Source organism: Orcinus orca, chromosome 10 (genome assembly GCF_937001465.1).
Source record: "Orcinus orca chromosome 10, mOrcOrc1.1, whole genome shotgun sequence".
In the NCBI taxonomy this organism is placed as follows: Eukaryota; Metazoa; Chordata; class Mammalia; order Artiodactyla; family Delphinidae; genus Orcinus; species Orcinus orca.
Window position 1 is genome coordinate 44,718,147 of NC_064568.1, and position 20,472 is coordinate 44,738,618.

The 20,472-nt window shown below is 39.5% G+C and overlaps 1 protein-coding gene across 13 annotated transcripts in view; it reads right to left on the bottom strand.

The window, feature by feature from the left end:
* ULK4 (unc-51 like kinase 4) overlaps nucleotides 1-20,472 on the bottom strand; it is a 529,281-nt gene that overhangs the window by 348,472 nt on the left and 160,337 nt on the right. For all 13 annotated transcript variants that reach the window (XR_007469880.1, XR_007469879.1, XR_007469881.1 and 10 more), the window contains 2 exons: nucleotides 1,203-1,254; nucleotides 958-1,102 (listed from right to left, as the gene is read on the bottom strand). Coding sequence is in view for 10 of the 13 variants with exons in the window: in XM_049693609.1 (XP_049549566.1) it covers nucleotides 958-1,102; nucleotides 1,203-1,254 (197 nt within the window). In the remaining 3 variants the exon portion in view is untranslated. The remainder of the gene's footprint in view (nucleotides 1-957; nucleotides 1,103-1,202; nucleotides 1,255-20,472) is intronic.

Sequence of the window (20,472 nt, forward strand, 5' to 3'; positions counted from 1 at the left end):
AAGGAGTGGTTGAGCTCTTCGGAATATAATTAGGTCTGGTTTCTATATTGCGCAAAAAAAAAAAGGTTTTTTAATAAGAACAGATCTTGAGAAGTTTAACAAATATCGGGGAGCATCTGGTGGAGCTGCCATCCTTGAAAACTTGCTGAACTGACTCAGACTGCAGGCCAGGCCCTGAGGAAGCAGGATCAGGCACGCGCTTTAATGCCTGACGCACTTTCCAACATTTGTTTAATTTTATAAAAAATTTATTTAATAGTGATACGTGGCATGCACTTTTTTTAAGCTTCAATTTTTTTAACTTCAACTTTTTTCTTTGATAAAATTTACAGTGTTGTCTGAATTATAAGGTGCCATTTTAGAGCTTAACATATTTGCACTGGGTGCTCTTAGCAGTCATCCTATTATGTGTGTGCTGTGTGAACAATGGAGTAAAAGGAAAAAAATACTCCCCTTCTGTTCATTAATACTCATTAACTGTTCTGCCAGCATCCCTCCCCCACAAAAAAACATTCTGTTTTTAACTCAACTTAATTTCCATTCCAAGAGTTTGGAGGGGAGGAAAGGAAGATTTCTTTCCATCTCTATTATTTCTGAGTAGGTCCAGGAAAAGTCCCAATTTTATGTTCAGGAGTCTTGTCATGTGGACCTTGAATAATAAACCTTATCCCTCTGGCCACAAACATTTTTTAATCTGCAAAACTCCAGTCATGTCCCCTGGAGAAAACAGATAAAGTTCTAAATGGATGTTTTTGAAGATGGACTGAGATTCTCCTGCATCCTGTGCAGCATAGTAGTTACTGCCTCTCTTTCTAGACCTCTTTTACAGCGAGTGCATAAGCCCCCGGACAAAAATATAAGGTCCCTGCGACCCCGAGCCCATCATTGGACCTCGTCTGCCAGAAGCATCCTGGGCACCCTACACTTCTCTGCCTGAGTGCAGTGCATGGGACTTACTGGGGAAGTAAGACATCTCTAATGAGAGCCAGAAGACTGCTGTCAGAATCGACATTCGCCTCCTTCTTGCCATCACCAACCTCCTGGTTCACGAGCAGAGATGTGGTTTCTGAGAGCAGCCGCAAGCTGAAGAGTCTCCACTCCACTTGAAAGAAAAAAAAAATGCCAAGAACGTGACCACATGGAGATAGAATGAAAACAGAATGTGTAACTGATGGAATTCTCACTGATGTGGTCACACTTACCATTCCCGCTTTGAACCAAGGAGACCAAGGGTGGCAGGATATAATCAACCACCTAAAAGGAAAGACGTAAAAGACTTGGTTCAAATCCCTACAAACAAAAAACTGATATTGTTAGCGAACTCAAGTCCGTGTGCCTGACACACAGTGAGGCCAAACAATACCGAAACGTCAGAGTTTGGAGCGGACAAAGGTTTATTGCAGGGCCCTGCAAGGAGACGGGTGGCTCTTGCCTTAGAAACCCTGAACTTCCCGAAAGCTTTGAGCAAAGCCCTTTTACAGGAAAGGTGAGGGAGGGGCGGGGTTAGTTGTTGGAAGCTTCTTGGTGTCAGACCCTTTGTTCCTGAGGTCGGGTCACGATGTTGCTGTAAACGTCCATCAAACAAATGTTAGTCTCTGTTCTGACAAGAAGGGGCAAGATCTCAAGGCTCAACTTTCGCCCACCGAGGTCCAGGCCCCGTTAAGAGGAGGGCTCCCTGCGCGGGCCGGTCACCCTGCCCGGGAGCGCTGGTCCAGCACCCAGCCCGGGTCCTCCCGCCAGTGCCTAGCCCGGCTAAGGAGGCAGATCTCAGCTGGCGGCGCCCTCGGTGCCAGGTCCCCAGGGCCAGGTCCCCAGACCCCGCCCAGCCGTCATCCCTGAGGGAGCCAGGCGCCCAGGACCCAGCCGGCCCTCAGGCTGCCCAAATCAGGGGCCGTGTCCCACGCACTGCGACCCACGGAGACCACCGCCACCGCCATTAGGTCGTGGAGGCAGGGATGGGGTAGAAGTTTGCCGCTGCCTCGAGGCCGAGCCTGGACCGTGGGCGGCCTGGTGAGGGCTCTGGAGCCCTGCAGGACACAGTCCGCAGCCTGCCCCCAAGGCCCCCAGCTCACCCGCCGGCCCAAGGCCAGAGGGCCTGGAGGGCCCCAAGGAGAAGCCAGCCACGATCCGTCTCTCACCGCACTCTCTGCTACACGCAGACCACTGTGAGGCTGACTGTTGGGGGAGCAGGACATCTAACCACCCCACTAAGGGTCACACGCTGTCACTCGCACCCGCTCCACCCCTATTACAATATCAACCACTACTCATGCCTTTTCCACTGACAGAATCATTAGTCAAAGGAGTGAAAAAAAAAGCAACAGCTAAATTTACCCAGGATTTAAACTCTGCATGACATTTAATAAACCACCAAGCTCATTTAAATCTGAAAAAGTCCTCAGGTCAAAATGACATTATGGTCATCAAGACAGTAGTTTATCAAAACCTTCAGAGTTTATGAAAGGATCTTTAGTATATAATACAAACTCTGGTTGGCATGGGTTGACATTGAACCGTCAAATAAAGATATGTAAGCTGGTGATAATTAGTCAAGTTTAAAGTAAACAACAATTAAAATGTTGGAGGAAAAGGAGATACGTAATCCTCATGCTTTTGCAAATACATCAAAGCGCTATGACAAGTTAATCTTGGTGACTTTTAGAAATAGATTCCAAAGATCTAAACCCATTACACAAACCACCTCTACGATTTTCTAGTTATATCAGACAGAGCACAATCAAACATGGTTTGCAACCTACTCCAAAATAACAAATTTACCCCCCAAATGAAAATGGATGATGAAGAAAGGACAAATCATTTCCACAGTGTAATTCAGAAAACTACTATCCCATTTGGTGAACTCTTTTGGTGACAATAAACAAAATTCCTGTTGTTTATAGCTGAACTGATTCCTGATCCTAAGATGTGTATTTGCTCTCCTCACCACACTGACAAAAGGGCAGGAAAAGCGGTCCACGGCCCAACACCACCCTCTTGCTGTCCAAACCAATGAAAGGATACCCTACACAGGTAAGGATCTCCACACATGGGCAGGGGTCCGTCAGTGTTACCCTGTTCTAGCTCCACTCCACAAAATAAGTTTACCGTAACATTATATCTAGATATTTGTACCACAACCCTAAGAACTAGGGATGTTTTGTTTACCCTCTTCCATTAAGTGACATCACATCACTCAAAGCATAGACATCAAGCTTCACTAAGGAATTTTTAGAACTCTAAACTCCCAGGTACATCAAAAGCAAAAACTATGCAAAGAAGAGAAATACATCCCACTATCAACCGCTATCAACACGCTCAACATCTATCTTGAAGGTTTAAGAGAACATATTAAGAGAGGAGTGGGACTGAAATTATCTACATGTCCAACTCAGTAAGTTCGAAAACCAACAATTAGGCATGGTCCAAAAAGCAAGGCTGTCAGAAGATGAAGAGACAAAAATCAGTAGTTTTCCAATATGCCTACAACAACCAAATAACATAATTAGAAAAAGATACCATTTACAACAGTAATAAAATTCTAAGGTGTCTACGACATCATGACTTTCATAGAAATATATATGTGTGTGTGTGTGTGTGTGTGTGTGTGTGTGTGTGTGTGTGTATATATATATAAAATATGTATGACAGCCATCGATGGACTTCTGAAAAACAGCTTGAAAGCTGTCACAACCATGCTCACAACAAGAAAAAAGACAAACTGAAAATCAGCAACTCTTCTCAGACATACCAGAGACTTCAAGTCACAGGGCAAACCAGCTGTCCCCCAGAAGTGAAGAGACAGGCAAAGACAGAGAATCATGGCTTAACAGGAGCAGAAACCACCAGCGGAGCCAGCAGCTGGAGCAAAAACATAAAGGGTAACTGACTAATTGCTGGTGTCTGAGCAGAAGAGAGAAAACCTCCTTCAGGCCCTGCGTGCACCTGCACCTGACAACGGGGAGGGGGGTGAGGTGAGAAGCACTTGTGAAGTTCACAGCCCAGGCACACATGCTCAGAAGAGGCATGAGACCAAATCAGAGGGGCTACGGAACCCTCCTGCCCCCACCTCACCACATCAATAGGGCTCCTGTGTAATAACAGGATTACAACAGAGAGCTGCTTTATTATAAAGACACAGGCTTTATTTCAGAAGGAGCTATTAGGGAAACCCAAGACAACAGGAGAGACAAAGTAAGGACATTATGGGGAATTTTAGCCTCTGAAACCTACAGCTACGGCAAACAGTAAACACAGCCTGGCTCTTAGCCAGATAAACATAAAACTTCACACTAACGGCTCAGTGATCTCAGTTCATTTTACCTGATACATCATGCTGGAGTGAAATATTTGAAGTGCTGAGAGGGAAAAAAAACACCACCCTAGAATTCTGAGTGAAATTATCCCTCAAGAGTAAAAGGAAAAATAAAGACTTTCTCACACACACAATAACTGAAGAAATGTTTTGCCGGTAGACTTGCCTTGCAAGAAATGTTAAGTTTTTCAGAAAGAAGGAAAATGACATAGGTCAGACACTCAGATCTATACGTTAGAGAAAAAATAAATGAAGGTAAAATATAGTAATTGATGAGAAGCCTCAGAGAGGTCAACTCTGTGCAAATTAATCTGTAATTCCAATAAAAATAAATATTCTAACGAGGTTTGCATGAACTCCTCATACTGATTCTACAATGTATTTGGAAAGGAGAGGGTCAGGAATAATGGAAAATTTTCCAAAAAGCATGAGGCATATTTGGTTCACCTTCTCAAGTTTCCAAGTTTACTGTGATGGAAATAAACATGATGGCACAAGCAAAGGGGGAGACAAAGAGATTCATGGAACAGAACAGAGAGCCTAGAAACAGATACATATGGGAACGCAGTCAGTAGCAGATAGAGTACTACCAACAGTGGAAAAACATATAGACTATTCACTGAAGGGATAGGTACAATTTAGTTGTCTATTTGGTAAAAAAAATATCATAATGTTAAAAAAAAATTACTGGAGGCTTAAAGATCTAACAGTTAAAACAAAAGCTCTTAAAGGAAAACATGAGAGAATGGCCTTTGTGTTATTAGAGTAGGAGAAGGCTTTTTAAATGATACCTAAAAAGTACAAACTGAAAGAAAATACTAACAGGGACTTCCCTGGTGGCGCAGCAGTTGGGAATCTGCCTGCCAATGCAGGGGACACGGGTTCGAGCCCTGGTCCGAAAAGATCCCACATGCCACTGAGCAACTAAGCCCGTGCACCACAACTACTGAGCCTGCGCTCTAGAACCCGCGAGCCGCAACTACTGAAGCCTGCTCGCCTAGAGCCCGTGCTCCGCAACAAGAGAAGCCACAGCAATGAGAAGCCCACGCGCCGCAGTGAAGAGTAGCCCCCGCTCGCCACAACGAGAGAAAGCCCGCGTGCGGTAACGAAGACCCAATGCAGCCCAAAATAAATAAATTTATTTTTTTAATACTAATAAATTTGACATTGAAATGAAAAATACTCGTAGAAGATGAGTCCTCATAAACAAAATGAGAAGAAAAGCCATTGGCTAGGAGAAAGTTCTGCAATCCCTATACCTGACAATGGATGAATATGCAGAATACATGAACAGGGGACCCCCCAAAGGAGACTACCTAAATAGTCAGTAACCATATCGAAACTACTCAACTCCACTAATAATCAGAGAAATGAAAGGTAGAACAAAACAGATACCAATTTACACAAATCCAGTTAGAAAATCACATAATACCAAGACTGGGGGAAATGGGTACTCACATACCACAAAAAAAAAAAATCAGTAAATCAGTATTTAACTTGGAAGAACAATTTCACAATACCAACCAAAGCTGAACATGAACACAGCATACAACTCAGCAATTCAGCTTCTACGTGACATATTTAAAAACACTCACTGCAGATCTGATTTCAGGAGCGAAAAGAGAGTGAATAAATCATTACATTTATACTTCATTATTTAATGAAAACATCAACTTGCAAAATGATACAGGCAGCATGACACTGTGTATCCTGAAACAACACCTATAATCTTAAAATACATACTAAATGTAAATTTCTGTATTAAAAATGTATTTCGTAAGTCTTCAAAGAAGAAATCTATTTAATTATAATATTATTTAATTTTTAAATTAACACAGTATTCCTCTGAATAACTCAAGGCAATTATAATAGCATCCCAAGATGATACAAATGTAATCCTTCCAACTGAGAATGATCCTTGAGAAGAAGTAACAGGAGGGTGGTAATGGAAAAATAAAATGCTTTTTATAATACGTAAATGAAGAATACAAGAAGGTTTAGAACATTATCTGACTATTCACCTTTAATTCATATTTTTGGTGAGCAATGACAGTTGACTACTTTATCAAACGAAAGCTACCCATTAAGACATGAACTGAAAAATGAAATTACACTGAAAATATCTGCATGCTTAGCCAGTCAAACCAGGCAAAGGATATAAAAACTGAAGAACAATTTCATTAGTTTTATTTATACTCTATTCAATAACTACAGAGACTGAAATAATAAATGGTGTTCAGGAAAAGACTGTTGTTTTTTAAATCCTCACAAGAAAAAGGAGACCAAATATCTTTTGGCAAAATGTTCACTTAAAGTTACATATACAATGATTCCAGCAAAAAAGACAACATGAAAATAAAACATTTAAAATGTTAGTTACTTCGGAGATGAGAGCAAAGAAACATCTTTAGTTCCTGGAGTAGCGTTTAAGGCAGAAAATGTAAAGAAAATGTAACGAAGGAAGTTAAAGAAAATAAACCATTTCAATAAATTCCCATACAAATCAGAAGGGTATCTACTCTCAATAAAATGCAGGAGAGGGCTTCCCTGGTGGCGCAGTGGTTGGGAGTCTGCCTGCCGATGCAGGGGACACGGGTTCGTGCCCCGGTCCGGGAAGATCCCACATGCCGCGGAGCGGCTGGGCCCGTGAGCCATGGCCACTGAGCCTGCGCATCCGGAGCCTGTGCTCCGCAAGGGGAGAGGCCAACAGCGGTGAGAGGCCCGCGTACCGCAAAAAAAAAAAAAAAAGCAAGGGAAAAAAGTCTGTATAACTGACACATCCCAACATTTACAAACATTAATTGTGTGTGTATATAATACATATACATACACACACAAACATAAAATAAATGATTTAGATGAGCTCACAGTATGTAGGTAAGGGGATTTTTATCACCACCACTCTCAGAACTTAATAGCTACTAAGGGCCAGAAGGGAAATGAGCCCATTTACAAATATGTATACACATATGTATAAAGTAACTAACATTATATAAATTGGGACGTGGAGATAAAAGCCAGCGTTTCCTGGAAGAGGTTGGGTTGTATTTTATTGTTGCTGCCACTGCCTTTAAACTAAAGAGCTGCCAGAAGTTAGATTTAAAGGCCTAGAGATCCAGGCGATGACTTAGGCTTGCTTTCTTCTTTTTCTGAGATATTTAGAGTAATTTACTCTGAATTTAATTTGAAAACATTCACATGAGAATTAAAACAATCATCCAGACATACAATTTGCAAGATTCCAGTCAGAGATGAGAAAGGAACTCTAAATTGAGAGACTGTCTCAAGATGACAAATGAAGCAAAGTTCTAGCCTCAGCCTCCGGCCCCAAATCTCTGGAGGTCACAGGTACTCGCTCACAGAAGGGGACTGCTGCAAAATAAAAGAGCAGCTCCAAGGGTGCTCGAAGTGATCTGGGGGCACAGGGGAGAACAAACACAGGAAAAGGCTCTTGCAACCACAGTAACGATGGTTACTTGGGCCCAGGAGCGGGGCAAATTTTTTTTAAAAAATATCCTGACAACTATATTTCAGTACAAATGGTTTCCTATATAACCCTGTGCATTTTATTTAATTTGCTTTATGCATTTAAAAACACCATTCTTAGAAGGAGTCCGCAAACCTCGGCAGACTGCCCAAGGCTTCCAGCATACAAAACACAGGAACAAATGAGTTCAATGCCAAGAACACCACTCGGCTGGGCTCAGTGGTTTCTTGAACCCTTCCAAGGGTGGGCCACCTGTACAATATTTCTACCTAATCCACATCTCTTGCAAAAAGGACTAATTTCACCGAAGGAAAAAATCTTTCTAACAAAAGTATCATCAATATAAAGACACCTCACAAGTGTGAACTTCTGATCAGAGTTTTTCAAATGCTAACTAATCACCCCTGGAGGATGTATTCCTGAAAGTGTACTTCACATATAAACTGACCTCTCCTAGGACAGAGATTAAAAGTAACTCACGCAAACAGACTCACAGACACAGAAAACAAACGTAAGGTTACCAAAGGGGAAAGGGTGGGGAGGGATAAATTAGGAGTTTGGGATTAGCAGAGACAAACTCCTATATATAAAACAGATAAACAACAAGGACCTACTATATAGCACAGGGAACTATATTCAATATCTTGTAATAAACTATAAAAGGATCTGAAAAAGTATATATGTGTATGTATGTGTGTGTATATATATATATCTGAATCACTTTGCCACACACTAGAAACTAACACAAAATTGTAAATCAATTCTACTTCAGTTAAAAAAAAAACTAACTCATGCATATAATTTCACACCTCTTGTGAAAGGTTAAGTAGTTTCAAGTAAATGACACTAGGTTTCTCAAAATAATACTCAGAGAAACCATAAAATGACTTATGAAATCGTTTCACACTCCTCTCCCTTTGTATACATGATTTTTTTCTGCCTATAACACCCACTCCTCCCACAGGAGCCCATCAGGAGTTGATTCCTACGTGCCTTCAAAATTTAGCTCAAGAATTGCCTCCTCTAAAAAATCATCTCCAGACCCTGTTAGACTGAGTAGGGCTCGCGGGATGCCCCATGCGTACCACCAACACAGTCCAATCAACTACGGCGGTCCAATCTTTGCTTTCCATATGGGTCCCTTCCTCTCAACCGACACTGAACCGATTCAGAGCAGGGCCTGATTCTAGCACCCCAGTGTATTCTCAGTGCTTCATTTAAACAGGTGGTTTGCAAAAGGCACTTATTATGAATATATGAGTAAACAAAATACTTAACAAAATACTTACGTGTTTTCTGTGTCCATATTCTGTGTCATATTTATATACCTCTATTCATACTAATTTATCCTATTAATATGAATAGGATGTAAAAAAAACTTTGAAACATAAAAGGTACTTGTCCTATAGAATGCTAATTTCTCAAAAAAAAAAAAACTCATTTGATTTTGTATCCTAGTTGTCAGCTGCCATCACCCCAAACTTTGAGCTTTAAAAGGAAAACCCTTAGCCCTGCAAGCTCTAAGAAATCTAGTGTCCTCTCCAAGATTTATAGGAATGTGCAAGGGCTTATTTACTTTCCATGGTTCATTGCCAATGCTTGAGTTTTTACCTCACTGACTCTAGTATTTTATCTGCTTTTCACCTTCTCCTAATGTTTGCTTCCAAGAGTCTGAATATACAAATGAACAGTGGTCAGACTATTTATGACAAAAGGACTCCAGCCGCAACCTGTGCAGGAAACAGCATGGAAGCCACATTGTAACAGCTGCAGCCATAAACTCAGAAGGGTGAGGACTTGGTCGATAACTGCCAGCCTCACTCTTTTTTGTACTGTGTCCCCTTTGACTCAAGACCAACCAGAGAAACCTAAATATGCTCTCCTATCCAAACCAAACTACTGAGCCTGCGCATCTGGAGCCTGTGCTCCACAACAAGAGAGGCCGCGATAGTGAGAGGCCCGCGCACCGCGATGAAGACTAGCCCCCGCTTGCCACAACTAGAGAAAGCCCTCGCACAGAAACGAAGACCCAACACAGCAAAAATAAATAAATTAATTAATAAACTCCTACCCCCAACATCTTCAAAAAAAATAAAAAGAATGATTATCGATTAATCATGCTGCAGAATGTGTGATTCAAAAATATCACTTGGGGAGTGCGGTCTGACCCATGATGAACCTCAATCTGCATTTTGAGAAGTCACATGAAAATGGTATGCTTTTTTCTTTGCGTGTATCTTTTTTTTTCATCTTTATTGGAGTATAATTGCTTTACAATGTTGTGTTAAGTTTCTGCTGTATAACAAAGTGTATCAGCTATATGTATACATATATCCCCATTTCCCCTCCCTCTTGCATCTCCCTCCCACCTTCCCTATCCCACCCCTCTAAGGTGGTCACAAAGCACCGAGCTGATCTCCCTGTGCTATTTTACATTTGGTAGAGTATATATGTCCATGCCACTCTCTCACTTCGTCCCACCTTACGCTTCACCCCCCCACACACTGTTTCCTCAAGGAAAATGGTATGCTTTGATGACAACCCAATGCCAAATGGCAATAAAATAGATAACAATGAAGAAGAAAAAAGGACAAAAACCTAAAAACTCTCTTTACCAAATCACTTCCAAGTCACAGTGAGGAATCTAGGATGACAAAAATCTGATACAGCTTATGACAGAGAAACTCTTCTAACCCTTCGAACTGGCATGGTTTGCTCATTGGTACTAGGTCTCCTTGTTAAAAAGAAGAGACTGGAACATCTGAGACAATAGACTGAGAGCCCTTTTGCTGCTGTGGAGTTAGATGATTTGTTCATCAGTGCCTTCCCCTTCTAGAATCTTCCACAGAACTTATAAACAACATGTACACCATTTAAATAAATACCACTGTAACTCTATGCAATGTCCCTGCATTAATGACTTTTCTCTATCATAAAATTCCACCATTCATTACTCTTTTTAGTTGCAGAGGTAATACACCTATATGGAGCAATCCAAGGAATTTTAATATTTAATGCTAGTGGTATTGCTTTCTTAAATAAAGATATTCATATGTGCTAAAGGTCATTTCACGACATGTCATAAAAACAGAGTCATTCTCAACTCTTTTTGAAAATGCAGATTCCCAAGTCTAGGGACTTTTTTATTTCTGTGCTCAAAAACTGGGTCCCTCATTCAAAAAACATGCGTCTGCATATGCACATTAATTACTACTAATGGTCCTCAACAACATGGCTCAGAAGAAATGAATGTCTGTGAGGTAGGGATGCTAAAGACAGCTCTAAGACCTTCACAAATGCACTGAAACATGTAAATTACACTCACGCTAAACCATATTTCATTTGTTCTTAAGTAAAGCCACTGATGCCCAAGATGAAGATTTGTTTATAATTTTAAAAACTTCTTTTCCATTTTAAGAAAGGTTGAACATGAGATACTGAAGTTCAGCAGCTTTAAACTGTAAGTAACCATGTACCCACATTTAAATTTTCTTATTTCTCAAAGAATAAAGCAACAATCTTATAACCTATGGAAAGTGTATTTCTAAACCTTAATCATTTATAATGAAAGTATGCTTTATACTCTTATTTTTGTAGAGGGTGTTTTTTTCTTACTTTAAAAAAAATTTTACTGATGGAAGTAAGTAATTTGAAAATGGAAGTTTACTATTCTAAGCACTCAACTAAAATTCCTATTCTACCTTTGAAAATTAATCAGCAGTTCCTTCATTTCAGCAGACCTTAAAAAAATCTGGTACATCTGACAGCACAACAATTACATGTTCACACCAACTGCAAGTCTCCTTACCCCACACAAGGCACTGTCAGGTGTCCAGGAAAAACGTGCCTAGAACATGACCTCTACCACTGCTAATGGCAGAGCAGATGATTCAGAAGGCCCCTTTTGAGGAGAACAACTAACTATAAAAACTAGACACAACACTGTTTAAATCTTCTTTACAATATTAAGTGCTTAAAAAGATGTTAAGGAATTCCCGAGGCCACATCAGGTTGGCAAAATTTCAAAAGTCTGACAATACACTACTGGCAAGACTGGGGAGAAACAGGTCCTCTGATCACTGCTGGTGGGAAAGCAAAATAGTAAACCCATGTGGAAGGGACTCGGGAAGTATCTAGCAAAACTACATACGCATTTATCCTTTGATCCCACAGTCCAGGAATTTGCACTGAAGAGACACCTCCAACAGAAGGAAACTGCACGTGCACAAGGTTATTTGTTTGTGATTGAAAAGATTAGAAACTACCCAAATGTCCACACATCAGAGATGGGTTGAACAACCTATGATATACACAAACATGACGGAGTGCTACACTGCTCTTATGAAGAAAGAGATGGAATAATTTCCAGTATCCATACTAAATGAAAAAGCAAAGTGCAAAAGAGAAAATATAGTATGTTACTTCTTGTATAAGGAAGAAAGGGGAAATAAGAAAACGTTATCTCTACAAAAAGAAACACTGAAAGGACAAGCCAGAAAACTAGACTGGTTACCTATAAGAGTAGGGAGGGTATGATGGAATGGTGATGAAGTGAACAGGCTATATACCCGGGGGGGAGAGGGGAAGGGAGTGATGCTGCTCTGAATATGTCTGTTTTTACGGTTTTTACTTTTGGAAGCATGCTAACCTTCTACATATTCAAAAAATAAAATCAATGCGCTTCCCTGGTGGCGCGGTGGTTGAGAGTCCGCCTGCCGATGCAGGGGACACGGGTTTGTGCCCCGGTCCGGGAAGATCCCGCATGCCGCGGAGTGGCAGGGCCCGTGAGCCATGGCCGCTGAGCCTCTGCGTCCGGAGCCTGTGCTCCGCAACAGGAGAGGCCACAACAGTGAGAGGCCCGCGTACCGCAAAAATAAATAAATACATAAAATAAAAAAATCAAATCAAATCAAAAAGCATAAGAAGGGAAGAAAAGAAAACCTAAAATTGAAAATAAATCAACTATATTTCAAATGAATATTATTCAATATGACCACACTAAAAGGGAAGACGGGGCACTAATCCAAGTATTGACTGTACACCCCAGCCTTGCTTGGGTGACATCTGGGAGGGGAGGGGAGGAGGAAATTCTGCAAACAAATCCTGATTTCATGAGGTTTGTTTTTGTACTGGTCTGGGTAAAGCAATTCTGCAACAATTTCAGACATATTATAACATTAAGCAAATGAGGAAATGTGCTGATGTTGCTGGAAGCCAGAATTTTTACAAAGGAAGAAAGGACACAAAAAGATGGAATGGGGCAAGGCAAGAAAGAACCATGTGGGGATGAACTGGATTTGAAGACACTGGTGTGAACTCATGATTTCAAAATATGTTTATGTGTGTGTACATGTATATGTAAGTATGCATACAAGTGTGTCCTCTGTGGGTTCATACGTGTACTTACATGTATATATTTCCTAGCTCTGTTTCTTGGAAGGGTCTAGAAGCTAAGACATCCCAGGAGACAGGAGACATTTAGCGCCCTGATTGTGGTCTCTAAAGCCATTTCCCACGAAAGGGAACCAGGGCTCCTCAAAGAAATGACTGATTCTAGAGCCAGGGCAGGTTCGTTACAAGCTGAGGCAAGAATACCTTGCTGTGACACAAAGTAAAAACTCACTCAAAAAATGAGAGGGTATGTCACAAGGACAGAGGAGCCAACTTGAAAGGCCAAATCTGATATAATTAGAGCACCAAAATAATTATAGTAATGAAGCCATCGAAAAAAATAGGAATTTGTGGTAGACAGAATGATGGTAGACAGAAAGATGTCCACACCCTTATCCCTGAAACCTGTTCATTTGTTACCTTACACAGCAAAAGGGATTTTGTAGATGTGATTAAGTTAAGGAACTTGAGGTGTTTATCCTGGATTATACAGGTGGGCCCAATGTAAAATCAAAGGTCCCTGACAAGAGGGCCAGAGTCAGAGAAGAAGATGTGACAACAAAAGCAGAGGTGAGAGAGAGAGAGGGGAGAGAGAGATTTGAAGGTATACACTGCCAGCTTCAAAGATGGAGGAAGGGGTCACAGCCAAGGAATGCAGGCAGCTCTTAGAAGCTGGAAAAGCCAAACAAACAAACAAACAAACAACCAGATTTTCTCCTTAGATCCTCTAAAAGGAACACAGGTAGGCTGACATCTTGCTTGTAGCCCCAAAGACCCATTCTGTACTTCTGACCTACAGAATTCTAAAATAATAAATCTGTGTTTTTTTAAGCCACTAAATTTGTGGTAATTTGTTATAGCAGCTACAGGAAACTAATACAGAATACAAGTCCATGTCAATGATACATAGATATGCTAATTCATATCAGTTAACTTCATTTAAAAAATAGGCTTACATTAAGCTCTAAACATTTTATTAGAAAAAATTTTCCATATCTATGTAAACTTTTTAATATAACACAAAGATGTACTAATCCTAAGTATATAACTTAGTTAACTTTCACAATATGAACACACTCATATTACCAGCACCCAGATTAAAAAAAAAAAAAAAGGCACTTCCAGGACATTTTGGACAAAGCCCCCTTGTAAACCCTTAATTGCCCCAAGGGTATCCACTAACCTGACTTGTAACTGATTAGTTTTCTCTGTTTTTAAACTTAATGCAAATCGATCATGTTATTTCGTATTTGTTATCTTTGTCACAGATTAACTTTGTGAGATTTATCCATGTTCTTAAGTGTAACTACAGATCGTTCATTTTCCTTGCTGCATAGTATTCTATTGCATGACCAAATCATAGTTTACTTACCCATTAGATTGTTGATTGGCATTTGGATAGTTTCCCATTTGGGGCTATGAGCATCCTCTATGTGTATATGGGTGAACATATGCTTGCATTTCTCTTGAATGTATATTTATAGGTGAAATTGCTGAGTCATAATGTATTTATGTTTACTTTCAGTAGCTACTACCAAACAGGTTTCCAAAGGAATTGTACCAACTTACATTCCCACTAGAAGTTTCTGAGAGTTCCATTTGCTCTACATCCTCACCAACTCTTGGTACTAACTCAAAACTTTAGTTTCATTCAAGTTAAACTACTCAATGTTTATTAGCCTCCAGCCTTCAGTTTAAAAACTTACAAAAGGACAGGCTTTTCATTAAAGAAGGTATTATGGCTTAGCTTAAAGCCATGGCTTAAGCTTTTATGGTTTTTCAAGTTTAAACAGATTATATTTTAGGCAACTTATGTATATTACTGTTAGAAATTTCTAATAAAGAATCATCTTTATTTTCCCCTTTGCTATTAATAACATTTTTTTTGAAACCACCATGAATGGGAACAAATTCTCTGTACAAACCAAATCATTATGGTATTTCTAACTGCTCTGCAAGCCACACTGATAATTTCCAACTATGAGGCACTAAATGATCTCAACTATGGGAAAAAATGTGAGTTAACTATCTGTGCTCGGCAAGAATTAAATGCATGTAACCACTTCCATATAACAAAGTACTGACCAGTACCCTTGAATACAGTTTGTGCTAACATTCCCAACAATGTGATGCCCTTTGCGGTGCTGGATCTTCAATTTCACGTGTTCCAGTCATGCTCAACAAGAGGTAATTAGAGGATTTCCCATGAGTTACAGCATTAAAAAAATATTTTTTAGGAAGTCCATGAGTTACAATGATAGCTTTCCTATAGTAACACAGGCTGTCCTTGCAATGATTATTATGGTAGCACTTCATGATTAGAAAGTAAACTAATTAAATGTCTAATATAAGTATAGACATTTGTAAATACTGGATCTTAACAAATTATCCATGGGGTTACTGCTCATTAAGGAAAAGAATCAATAAGCAACACTCAAGCAAGTAGTATCTCAATGGAAGACTGAGAAATCATTGCTAAGAGAGTGACCGTAACAAACAGGCTTTCTGGCAATAGTGGGTATGGTTATTTGGATTAATTCTCTCACTGAAAATTCACAATGAAAAATTGCCAGATAAAATATCAACAAGCAAAACCTTAAAATATTTAAGACCTGAAAAGGCAGTGGGGGAGCCTTCCTACCAATTTCTGAATGAAAGCCTTAACTAGAGAGTCGAGTAGAACATATGAGCATGGAACTGATAGTGCTCTGGAGGCATTTACCAATACCACAAACGCAAGGCTCCAATGGAGGCCAGTGGGACCAGAGAGACAGGGGTCTGAGCTCACGTCTGCCCAGCGTGTGGAGTTTTGGGAGTCTTCTACACGGAGCTGGGCACTTTGGGGCGGGTGTGGGGATGATACCCTCAGAGTTAGGAAAACCAGATCTAGTCACCAACCCCTCCACATAAATTCACACTCCTGGGAACTGCTAAGAAGGCTGCCCTGAGAAGTTATGCTCTCAGACCTACGGTCTCAGGAATTTTCACACGGGGTACAAATGACCGTGGTCTGAGGTAGCCCTGGCTGGCAGGGCCCCAACAAACATGAAGCCTCTTGGAGGAGGGAACATCCACACTAGGCTTGAGGAAATGCCCACACACAGATTTCAAGTCCCATGACCAACACGCAGTAAACGTTAACAAGGTGTGCAAGAAAACAAGACGAAGTGGGTATGAGCAAGATATAACAGACACCACATCACAGTCTTCTGACACTGAAATTATGAGACACTGTAAAATAACTACATCTAACAAATGTGAATAAACAAAGCACAAACTGGGAAATAACCATCAGGAAGAGGAAATTATAAAAAGCAATACAGTAGACTGAATAAAACAGACAAGCAGAATTTCTAGTGACAACATAACTTCTACACATGAAAAACAACCAAAATTTAAAACATTGTGGATGTATTTGGCACCAGACTGAACACAGAAGACAGAAACAGAGCAAAATTAACCACAATATAACTGAGAGAGAAAGGGTGAAATATACAGAAAGACAGTAAGAAGTATAGAAAATACAGTGAGAAAGTTTAATATACACGGGATCTGAGCTGCTAAAAGGAGATGGAGCAGGGGAGAGAGAAGATAAGCAGAGATGAGGGTTGAGAATTTTGCAACGTTGAAGAAAAAGGGACAAGCCACAGATTCAAAAAGGACACAGAATCCTCAGCAGAATATACAAAAAGAAGTTCATATTTAGTTATGACACAGTGAGTCTATAGAAACCAAAGGCCCTCCCCCCTCCACCCCAGAAAAAGTCTTAGGAGGAAACAAGGAACAGAGAGACAGATTATCTTCACAGGAAAAACCAACTATCAGTGAACTTCTCAATAGCAACAACCCAGAACATAAGATAATGAAATAGTATCTTCACAGTACTAAACAACAACGAAAGTAACTGCCAACCTAGAATTCAACACTCAGAAAAAAAAAAATCTACCTCAAGAAACAATGACTTTGGGACTTCCCTGGTGGTCCAGTGGTTAAGACTCCGTGCTCCCAATATAAGGGGCCTGGGTTCAATCCAGGGTCAGGGAACTAGGTCCTGCATGCTGCAACTAAAAGGTCCCGTATGCCGCAACTAAGACCCGACGCAGCCAAATAAAATAAATAAATATTTGGGGAAAAACAAAAAGAAACAATGACTTTATCAGACAGAGTTTGCCACCAGCTCACCCAAAGCTAAGGAAAACTGTGAAGGATGAATGTCAGTCAGAAATAAGTGAACCCAGATGGAAGGACTGAGAAGTAAGAAAGAAAGAAAAGCAAGAAAAGTAGTAAATATGGGGGCAAAGGCAAATGAACATATTATAGTAGTAATAATGAGTATTCTTTTATCATTTCATAACAAAAGGGAGTTAAAAAGAGAGAGAAACAAGACAGACTTTAAAATATCAAAAAATATATATATATCAGGTAAAAGTTACATATATATCATGAGAGGACTAAATGGAGTTGAGTAGGCTATGGCCTGCATTTTACTTAAAGAAAAGATCATTTCTTTTTAAGTTCAGCTTTTGCTACCAACCTTACATAGAGAAAAAAAAATGCAGAAAAAAGTTAGCCAACAGAAAAGAAAGATAAGAAAGTAGAAGTAGGAAAAGAGAAAATATGTACGACAAAGCTTGAAAGAAGATGGTGGAATGAATCTAAATATACTAACAATTACAGTAAATGTAAATGGAGTACATGTTCCAGGGAAAAGTCAAATTAGATTTTTTTAAGTACTATATGATATTTACTTGACACAGATCTAAACATAAGGACAGAGAGATGTTGAAAGGAAAAGAATGAGTGAAGATGTATCAGGAAGCAAGCAGGTATGATTATATTAAGCTGGGATGAAACAGATCTTAAGACAAAAACATTACTAGAAAATAAAGGTCACTTTACAATCAGAAAAAGGTCAATTTCATAAAATGGCATAATAATTTTAAATTTGCATGCACCTAATAATATGGCTTCAAAATATATAAAACAAAAACTACAGAACTACACAAGAATAAACAAATTCATAGTAGCCTTAAAGGAGATTTAGAAACACTTCTCTTAGTAACTTCTAGGACAAACAGACAAAAATTTAAAAAGATAGAAAAGATTTGAACAAGATAGCTAATAAATTTAACCTAACAGACATATAACTGAATACTGCACCTAAGAATTGCAAAATACCTATTCTTTCCAAACACATACAGAACATCTACCAAAAAGTTTTGTACTGGACTATGAAGCAAGCCTTAATAAATTTCAATAGACTGAAATTAGAGTATTGCTCTAACTTCAATGCAATTAAGTCAGAAATCAATTATTAAAAAAAACTAAAAAGTGCCCATATGTTTGAAAATTTATTTATCTTAATAACCCATGAATGAAAGCAAATATTTTAACTGAAATATACCAAAAATGCTACATACCAACATTTGTGGAATGCAGCTAAAGCAGTATTTAGGAGGGAGACACAATCTTCAATGCATATGTTAGAAAGGAAGAAATATTTTTAAAAATCAACTATTTATCTCAAAAAGTTAGGAAAAGAATGCAGAATAAATCCAAAGAAAGGAGAAAGGAAGCAAACAGAACAGAAATTAACAAAATTAGAACAAAATTAAGCAAACAGAACAGAAACTAATAAAAGAGAAAAGAAACATATAGTATGTAGGAGATTAGCAAAACCGAACACTGGCTGGCTCTTTGATAAAGTCAGTAAAACTAAGAAACCTCTAGTTAGATTGTTCAAGAGAAGAAAAAGAAGGAATAACAGTAAATAGCAAATATTTTTAAAGGATATATTATTAGATTACACAAACACTAAGAAAAATTGGCAAGAAAATACTATGAACTTCTTTATGCCAATAAATTTGAAAAACTACACAAGAAAACCAAAATCTTAGAAAGACGTGGACAAGCATGTCATAAAAGATTATTCCCAAAGGGCCAGTAAACAGTTGAAAAACCACTCAGCCTCATAAGTAGTCTTGACTATACAATTTAAAACTATGGTGAAACATCACTATACACCCATTCATTTAAAAGGCTGAAATAACAAGAATTGGGAAGAACGAGGACATGAGGTCCTGCAGTGCTGCTGTGAAAGTAAACTGGCACCCCCTCTCTGGAAAACACAATGTCACTTTCTAGACAAACTGAGTTTGCATATTTCCTATAACCACTAATTCCGTTCCTATGTATGTACCCCAGAAATAATGCATGCTTATGTGGAGCAAAATACATAAACAAGAATATCTATAGCAGTATTGTTTGTAAATGCCAAATACTAGACATAGCCTAATGTCTATCAAGGATAAATAAGTAAACTGTGATATTTCATATACTCAGGTTTCTACAATGGGACACTATACACTCATGAAGAATAAAAGCACAAAGATACTTAACAACATGGATGTTACAAACACTGAGCAAAAAAAACAAGTCACAAATGAATACATACCGTATTGAAACAAACAGCAAAAGCAGGCAAAACCAGCCTATATTGTTTAAGAATGCAGGCACAGGCCCACAAAGGAACACACAGGCATGATTACTATGAAAGTCAGGACAGTGGTCCCCTCTCCAGGGAGGAAAGGATTTGTGATTGAGGGGACTTCGGGGCTCAGAATGGTAACATTCCGTTTTGTTTTTCTTTTTTAACTGGGTGGTGATTTCTTGAGCACTTGCTTTACAACTAGTCATCAAACTACACACACGTTAATACACTTTTCTGTACTTTATATTTTATAATAAAATATATTGAAAAGAAAACAACCATAAAGGGCTGGTAGACATTTCCTACCCTCAAAAAATAATTATCCCCTCTCTCTTGAGAATGTATCATTAAAGTCCTAAGCTGCCATGTAAGAAGTCGGGCCACCCTGAAGTCTCCCTGCTGGGGACACCCACAGAGATGGAGAGAGATGCCTGCAGAGTCCCAGCTGGAGGCAGACATGTGAGGGAGTGACCTTCAGATGATTCCAGCCCCAGGCACCACTGACTGGAACCTCCTGAAAGACCCTGACTGAGAACTGCCTTGCTGACCTAAGTCAACCCCTAGAACCAGGAGAGAGAATACGAAAATGATTGCTGTGGTCCTCGTCTTACCTGGCTCCTTTTCTTGAGGGCTTTCTGCTGATGAGAACGTAGTCACAAAACTTTCCTCCCTCCTCTAAAGTCATCACTCAGCTCACCTAAGGATGACCCTAAGGCATAGGTTCTCAAATGGGGGCAATTTCGCTGCCCAGAAGACATCTGGCAATGTGTAGAGACCCTTTTGGTTGTTGCA